Source organism: Setaria viridis, chromosome 9 (genome assembly GCF_005286985.2).
Source record: "Setaria viridis chromosome 9, Setaria_viridis_v4.0, whole genome shotgun sequence".
Lineage (NCBI taxonomy): Eukaryota > Viridiplantae > Streptophyta > Magnoliopsida > Poales > Poaceae > Setaria > Setaria viridis.
In genome coordinates, this window is record NC_048271.2 from 43,754,145 (window position 1) to 43,762,992 (window position 8,848).

At 42.7% G+C, this 8,848-nt stretch overlaps 1 protein-coding gene and 1 pseudogene across 1 annotated transcript; one reads left to right on the forward strand and one right to left on the reverse strand.

The window, feature by feature from the left end:
* Positions 1 to 1,274: 1,274 nt before the first annotated feature.
* LOC117838276 (beta-adaptin-like protein C) lies at positions 1,275 to 7,776 on the forward strand. Its single transcript, XM_034718231.2, has 15 exons — positions 1,275 to 1,501; positions 2,784 to 2,981; positions 3,099 to 3,212; positions 3,306 to 3,556; positions 3,643 to 3,778; positions 4,217 to 4,396; positions 4,473 to 4,565; positions 4,862 to 5,073; positions 5,197 to 5,260; positions 5,349 to 5,528; positions 5,857 to 5,949; positions 6,030 to 6,427; positions 6,534 to 6,723; positions 6,813 to 7,016; positions 7,192 to 7,776. The coding sequence occupies exons 1-15, from the start codon at positions 1,415 to 1,417 to the stop codon at positions 7,486 to 7,488; spliced, it is 2,697 nt and encodes an 898-aa protein (XP_034574122.1). The 5' UTR covers positions 1,275 to 1,414; the 3' UTR covers positions 7,489 to 7,776.
* Positions 7,777 to 7,872: 96 nt separating this feature from the next.
* On the reverse strand, positions 7,873 to 8,848 carry LOC117838277 (uncharacterized; annotated as a pseudogene).

The window sequence follows — 8,848 nt, forward strand, 5'->3', positions numbered from 1 at the left end:
TTGTGTCAGTAACCACTGCATCTTGTCAAATAAATAATAATATTTCTGATGCAACCTTTTTGTCATGTTTATTATGTTGCTTCGAAAAATAGTAGAGTAGTCAAATTGGTTAAAAAAAATGGAATAACATTACCTGCCCATTTAGGGATCGGCGGGTAGGGGAGCTTGAGCCCCCTTCCCTCTTTGTGCAAGATTTGGCTCCACATGTGGGAGGAACTTAGGTTATATTTTAACATATTTTTCTGTTATTTGAAGGTAGACTTTCAATCCTTATCTTCTAATAAAATATATCACTTATGGTTACAAAAACGAGTATTTTAGAAAACTAACGGTAGAATTTGTAAACACTATTCACACTTACATACAAAATGCATAGGTATTGACATAATTTATTTTTTGTTGAATGGCCTTTGTAGTTGATGAACTTTTGCTATAATGTTAACATGCTTGAACATTCTTACCTTGCTTAGTCTTATTGGATGCTCTTGGAATTAAATTTCAATATGTTTGGTTAGCCTAAAAAGTTCTTTCAAACTCTGTACATAGTTGATCCAACCTCAAATTTTGACTTTGTTAGTCTTGATGAATCAAGTCAAAGAAGCCATAGTGAAAAATGATGAGCCATACTGTTATCAATAAAAAAACGTTACATATAATCCTTTTTTTTAGAGAACGTATATAGTCCTCCAAATGTTACATTTGTATCAAAATTCAACAAAGCAAGTGCCAGTAAAAAGAAATCAAAACCTTTTTCTTCAAAGCTGGTAAGTATGATTTTGATGAACCATGTGACAGCTAGTTGAGTCTATAACACGCCACTAACTTTATGATCTGCAAAACAGATTTTTTAAAAATATATTTTTGACCTTATCGGTTGTCCATAATAAAGGAATACTCATAAAAAGGTCGCAGTTCAACACTCGTATTTACTTTTTAGTTGAAGATCCTGAGAAAAAAAATACTATATTTGTATCACGACTAATTACTCTTTAAAGTTTGAACCTTCAAATACATGTCATACGAATAGAAACATAGGGTCATACTGTCATAACTACATGTGAAACGGAGGGCAGTGATTTTATGAAAATTTCTTCTTAAAAGTCTTATGACTTCGAAAAGAAATTTTACATGAATCTGTGGGGAAAGAAAAACAAACGAAACTGTTTTAGCGCGGCACGGCAGCAGCCGATCAGATCTCCACCGTCGTCGTCGTCGCCCCCTCTCCCTCCTTCCCGATCTCTCAAATCGACAAAATCCCCGAACTCCTTTCCAGCCTCTCTGCCCTCCCCACCCACCCGCCCACGCGCGCCAGATCACGCGCCCCAGCACCGCGACCACCGGCGCCGCCGCGGCGTCCGGAGCAGGCGGCGAGCGTCGTCACGCAGCGTAGGCTCGTCTCGCCGGGGCGGGCAAGATGAGCGGGCACGACTCAAAGTACTTCTCCACCACCAAGAAGGGGGAGATCCCCGAGCTGAAGGAGGAGCTCAACTCCCAGTACAAGGTGCCCCCACCTTAACACCCTCTCCGTCCCTGCCTCGCTCTCGTTCCGTGACCTGCTACGCCTGTGGATTGGTCCCTGCGCGTGGATCCAGATCTGGGCGCGGCGTTGGGGTTCCAGGCGCGGCCACTCCTAGATCTGCGGGTCTCGGTTGGTTTCTTCGTGGGGTATGGGCGTGTTGGGAGATGGGATTTTGCACCGAAAGTGCACATTTCGGTGCTATGTTGGGATGAATGAGCTGGAATTTGGCAATTTGCAGAAGTCAGCGCTGATATGAATGGGGCTGCTCGAGCTACGTTAGACCTGTTCGGACAGAAATGGGGTTGGATTAGAATGATATGAATGGATTGATCTCTGATCCATCTGAAGCTTGGACTGTAACCACTCAGTAGGAACTTGTTTGGATCATCTCATGGTTCAATTTATGCTTGGATGAATTAGCTGGAGGTTAGGCTGCTTCTTTGGTGAGTCGCTTTGGATAAGTGTAGAAACCGCAAAATGTATGCGCATGGGTTCATAGCAGTTCATTTCATCTACGATGTCTGGACATACTCTTTTTATATCCACGTACACATCTTCTCATTTCATAAATTTTAAATGATGTAGAGTGCACATCTTGTTGCTCAATAAACTGTTTTCAATTATTTATCTATGCTTCATGTGCAATCATGCACATGTGAAATAGTGACACATTAAGGTGTGCTTGGTTGGATTCACTACTTTTCTGTGCCCCAAGCAAACACACGCTATTCCAATTTTTTGGTGCTTGGTGAATTCAAGGTGCGTTTTGTATCCAGTGGTGATGCCAAAGTTGTTTCTTTGTCTGTGTATTCGTCTTTTTGGCTATACATTGAAGTGTTCCACATATGCTGTAAATGATGTTTATGGCTGAACGAAACAAAAAAAACTTATCCAATAGGTAAGCAGTCATACCATGTGCCCTCACTGTTCACAAATTAGTTGGCTCAAGATGATGTCAAATGTCATGTTCTCATCATGGTACCAATTTATGTATTATTTAGGCGTTTATTGTGAGATTACTTGGGGAGTCAAATTACTATGTACTGTGGACCATGGTAGTTGGGCCTTGTACACTGTTATTAAAAAATAAGTACCTTCACTGAGGTGCTACCAAAATTATCATTGTTGTTGCAAACAGAAACAAATTAAGGATTCTATAATTTTGGGCTGTTTTATGCCATCCAAGTTTTTTTATTTGATTTTCGGTAAGTATAATGTAGTTTCTGCAATTTCTGATGTCTAAGGTTTGAAATGTGGCTTGCAGGACAAGAGAAAGGATGCTGTCAAGAAAGTGATTGCTGCCATGACTGTTGGAAAAGATGTCTCATCATTGTTCACTGATGTCGTGAACTGCATGCAGACTGAGAACTTGGAGCTCAAGAAACTAGTATATTTGTATCTCATCAACTATGCTAAAAGTCAACCTGATCTTGCCATACTTGCCGTGAACACATTTGTTAAGGTAAGAAAGTATAGCCATACTTGCAATTAACATTTGTGCAGGGAAGAAGATTACTGTATGCAAACTATGGGGCTGAGATATCATCTAATAATTTGCTTGATGACTTGACTTCTGCAGGACTCGCAAGACCCAAATCCATTGATTCGTGCTTTAGCTGTTAGGACAATGGGTTGTATCCGTGTGGACAAAATCACAGAGTATCTCTGTGATCCACTTCAAAGATGCCTCAAGGTCTTTCTTCATCTCCTAGACCATTTTTGAATCAAACTGATCCCACTTCCATCTAATGTTCTAAATGACCATATATGTAAATTGTTCCCACAGGATGATGACCCCTATGTGCGGAAGACTGCAGCTATTTGTGTTGCTAAGCTTTATGATATAAATGCTGAGCTAGTGGAGGACAGAGGGTTTCTAGAGGCCCTTAAGGATTTAATATCTGATAATAATCCTATGGTTGTTGCAAATGCCGTTGCTGCTCTGGCTGAGATTCAAGACAGTAGTGTTCGTCCAATCTTTGAAATTACCAGCCATACACTGTCAAAGCTTCTGACAGCTCTGAATGAATGCACAGAGTATGCTACACTTCTTGTTATATTGAGTTTTGAATTTCTTGGTAATTTACTAAAGCAGCCCCTTTAACCTTTTGGTAAACACGCAGGTGGGGCCAAGTCTTCATTCTGGATTCTTTGTCAAGATACAAAGCAGCAGATGCCAGGGAAGCAGAAAACATAGTGGAACGAGTTACACCCCGTCTCCAACATGCAAATTGTGCGGTTGTTCTTTCTGCTGTCAAGGTATGTTATTACCTGATTTTTGTCTACTGGAATATCATAAGGTTTAGGCATCCTCTTGTGTAGTTTGTATATATGTTTATTCAGTACCTATAACTTATTACGAGACTGACTAGAGGTACTTTCTCGTTCTCATTGCATGGGAGGTAGATTGGTAGACTTGTTTCTTTGTTCAACTTGAATTTATACCATGATGTTCTGTTGGAACCAATGAACCTTGCCCTGGATTTATTTTTTTATTTTTTGACCTTTCGAGTGTGTAGGATTACTGGTACACTCTCATTAGACTGTGATGTCATGTAGCGACTAATAAAGCACCATTTCCTTTTTTTTTCTGAAATAGTTTTGCTCATTTGTTTTTTTTAAGCTTAGCCTATCTGTTATTCTGTTCTACACAAGATGGGAGCTTTTGTTAATGCTTCTTTTTCTGTGTGTTTTTAGATAATCCTTCTACAAATGGAGCTCATTACAAGCACGGATGTAGTCCGGAATCTCTGTAAGAAAATGGCGCCCCCTCTTGTTACTCTTTTGTCAGCAGAGCCTGAAATTCAGTATGTGGCCTTGAGGAACATTAATTTGATAGTTCAAAAGAGGCCTACAATACTTGCTCATGAAATTAAGGTGACATTTTTGAGCTCTTCTTATTCTTCGATCATGCAAGTGTGTTCCATTAACTCAGTTGTGTATTTTTCTCTAGGTCTTCTTTTGCAAGTACAATGACCCTATATATGTTAAGATGGAAAAGCTGGAGATTATGATAAAGCTTGCCTCAGATCGAAACATAGATCAGGTACAGAATCAAACCTTTTTGCTTGTATGCTACTATTGATTATTGTTCATGTTTGATTGAAGTCAAAGATCATTTCAGCTACAGTTTTAGTCCTTACTCCTGGCCTCTCATACACAAGAGAAGTATAGAAATTGACAAAAGAACGTATTCTGGAAATACTGTTCAATACCTAGACTTAAAAATTCAATTGCTAAATTAGTTGAACCTGATTTTGATGTTAGAAACTTAAGAGTTCTGTTGGTACTAAGTGATTTCTGTTCTTATCTCCGTTCAAGAGCTTACAGAGCTTCTTGTAGGTGCTCTTGGAGTTCAAGGAGTATGCCACAGAGGTTGATGTTGACTTTGTGCGGAAAGCTGTTCGTGCTATTGGGAGATGTGCAATTAAATTGGAGCGAGCTGCTGAAAGGTGCATCAGCGTTTTGCTTGAGCTGATTAAGATAAAAGTTAACTATGTTGTTCAGGAAGCTATAATTGTTATCAAAGACATCTTCAGACGCTACCCTAACACGTGAGTTGCTTCTGCATAGATTCATATTACGTATTATGGGACTATCGAAGTAATAACTCCCGTTTTGTTCTGCACAATAATTGATGTGTGCGTATAATAACTGTCTTTTGTGGATATTTACAGGTACGAGTCTATCATTGCGACACTTTGTGAAAGTCTGGACACCTTAGATGAACCAGAGGCTAAGGTCTTAGTCAATGCAAATCTTATTCATTTATTGTATTTTCATATGGAAACTTATTTTGTTTTTCTCACACGTGTCTTAATTTCTTTAGGCATCAATGATCTGGATAATTGGAGAATATGCTGAAAGAATTGACAATGCTGATGAACTTCTTGAGAGCTTCTTGGAAACATTCCCTGAAGAACCGGCATTAGTTCAACTGCAGCTGCTAACTGCTACTGTTAAGTTGTTTCTTAAGAAGCCAACTGAGGGACCGCAGCAGATGATACAGGTTGCGATTTTCAGATGCTACCTTGTTTACTTATGTGTGCAATATTGTTTAGACATTAGAGAGCATTGAGTACATGGCAACTTTCCACCTGGTTTAGTGTGTCTCTGGATATTTACTTATTTGCTACCATGAGCTCGCAGCCTATCATGGATGACATGGTGGTGTCTTGAGAGCACTGATAATAATGTTGGTTGTTGTTGGAAGTTTTTTTCTTCTTCCTATAATGCCTTCCTTCTAAATGTTTTGGTTCATCTTCAATGTTGTGATGAACATTTGCGTTCAATGCCTACCACAGTTCACTGCTAAATTGCATAAATGTTGCCTGTAGGCTGTTCTCAATAATGCAACAGTTGAGACAGACAATCCTGATTTGAGGGATCGAGCTTACATATACTGGCGACTTCTCTCTACTGATCCTGAGGTATTTCATGTTTGCTCTTTTCGATCCAATGATTTATGAGATATTCACCCAACCACTGAGCTATGTTTGGCTTTTAACAGGCTGCAAAAGATGTTGTTTTGGCGGAGAAACCTGTGATTAGTGATGACTCCAACCAGCTTGACTCATCACTTCTTGATGAGCTGCTAGCCAACATTTCTACCCTTTCATCAGTTTATCACAAGCCCCCAGAATCATTTGTCAGCCGTGTTAAGGCAGCGCCTAGGGCGGACGATGAGGAGTTTGCTGATACAGCTGAAGGAGGGTATTCGGAATCACCATCACAGGGAGTTGATGGGGCATCACCTTCCTCAAGTGTTGGCACTTCTTCTAATGTACCTGTGAAACAGCCAGGAGCTGGATCCCCACCTGCTCCTGCTGCAATGCCAGACCTTTTAGGTGATCTGATGGGTATGGATAATGCTATTGTCCCTGTCGATGAAGCTGCAGCACCTTCCAGGTAAGCTTTAATGTTTTTTTAATCTGATTTCTACTCTGGTACTTATCCATTGTGTGTCTTGTACAAGTATTTAACCATACTGATATGTCATCCTATACTTTTGCAGCCCTCCGCTACCTGTGTTGTTGCCTTCAACTACTGGCCAAGGGCTGCAGATTAGTGCACAACTGACGCGGCGTGATGGCCAGATATATTATGATATATCTTTTGAAAATGGAACCCAGGGTGTCCTAGATGGATTTATGATTCAGTTTAACAAGAACACATTTGGTCTTGCTGCTGGCGAAGCACTTAAGGTGCCACAGTGATTATATTCGATAAATTACACCAGTAACCTTTTAGTTTCAGTTTCATGGACTGAGCTTGATGTCTTTCTGTGATTAAGGTTCCTCCACTTCAACCGGGAGCAACAACAAGGACACTTCTTCAAATGGTGCCGTTCCAAAATATCGCCCCTGGTGCACCAAACTCGATACTGCAGGTTGCCGTGAAAAATAACCAGCAGCCAGTGTGGTACTTTAATGACAAAATTCCATTGCATGTTTTCTTCGGTGAAGATGGAAAAATGGAGAGAGCCAGTTTTCTCGAGGTAAAGAGCAAAATGTTTGTGTGGTTTTCCTTTTCTTGTTTGGGCAGTGAAATGGTTTGGGTAGGGCATTGCTTGCAGTGCTAGTTGATTTAAGTCAGTCAAGAGTTGATTCAAGTCACCCACGTTTTGATTCTTTCATATGAAGTTTCAAAAACGATTTTGTTTCTGACTGCAGGGCTGGAAATCTTTACCTGATGACCACGAGTTTACAAAAGAATTCCCTGGCTCTGTCATCAGCAGCATAGATGCAACTGTCGAGCGCCTTGCAGCCGCAAATGTGTTCTTTATAGCCAAGCGGAAAAATGCAAACATGGACGTTTTGTATCTATCCGCCAAGATGCCCCGTGGAATTCCCTTCCTAATAGAGATTACAGCTGCGGTCGGTGTTCCTGGTGTAAAATGTGCAGTCAAAACGGCAAACAAGGAGATGGTCCCTCTCTTCTTCGAAGCTATGGAGGCTCTTACCAAGTGATGACAACGTTAACGGATCAGTGTGTCTACAAAAGTCGATCGGTTGATGAGCTGCCATAGGCCTTTGAATGCGGGAATTTTTTTCACGGAAGCTGGTGTGAGATGTATTTGTTGTTTTGTATTAGATTACAGTATTTAAACTGCTAGTTTCCTGGTTCCAAAGTTTTCCCCCAGAAATACTGGAGATGTTCCGTTCCTGTCTCAGCATGATTTGTATATTTGCCCATTTGGGCTCGAACCTTTTCTTCTTGTTAATGCATAGCATATGAAATATAACTAGTTTTCGACATAGCTGATGTAACAGAGGATACAATGTTGTTTTGCTTCACCCCTGACTACCTTCTGCTACCATTTCTTCTATGGAGTAAGAATTTAAGACGTTTTCTTGCCACAGGTGCGGTGCATGATTCTGAGAAGCATTATTAAACTTGAACTTGGTCTGTACAACAAAATCAATCGGAACATGAAATCTGGTAAGACAAAACATCTCAAACATCGAAACAATGCAAACGTGTCCTATGAAATCGAAAAGAACCGGAATTCAAAGCTACCCCATGCTTCTGTAGCCGGGCCCGGGCGCGCATCACTGCCGGGTCGTGCCCGTGCTCGTGCTGCCAGTCGCCGCCGTCCGACCTGCCGCGGCTCCAGGATTCCTCGTCGAGCTCCAGGTCGCTGCCGGTCTCCTCCTCGCAGTCCGGCTCGTCCTCGTCGTCGAACGAGTCAACGAGCACGACGCGGAGGCAGAACTCGGCGCTGCCGAGCCCGTCGTCGCCTTCCTCCGCGCACCGCGCACGGACGCGCGCGGCCGCCTCCCTGGCCTCTGGCGCGACCTCCCGGCGCAGCGTCGGGTGGTCGAGCCCGGTCAGCAGGTCCTCGAACGCGCGGTCCACCGCCGCCGCGCCGCGGAGCTCGGACGCGGCACGCTACGTCCTCCATCGTGTCCACCTCCTCGGCGCCGCCGCAGCGGTAGCTCTGCTCGACGACGAGCCGGAAAGTAGCCTCCGTCTCCGCCGCCACCTCCGGCTCGGATGCGGTGGGCGACGGCGTGATTGCCGGTATTACGGCCAGGGACACCGTCTTGTCGTCTTGCGCAAGCAGCACGAGCTCCTCCGCCGCCATCGTCGTGGAGCTCGCGGCAGCCTAGCGCTTCTAGTTTTTTTTTTGTTTTTTTTTGAACCAGCACTCAGTAGCTGACGAGGCGAGGCGGTGAGCAATTCTATAGACAGGTTTGGCCCAGTGGTGTCACCCGGATCCGATTCAAATATTCGCTTTCACCGCCGGTAGCATTGCTCTCCGATCCCTCGCAGAGTCAGATTTGAATATTTGTGGGGTAACATTTTGGCTTGCGGACTGGGATCCGA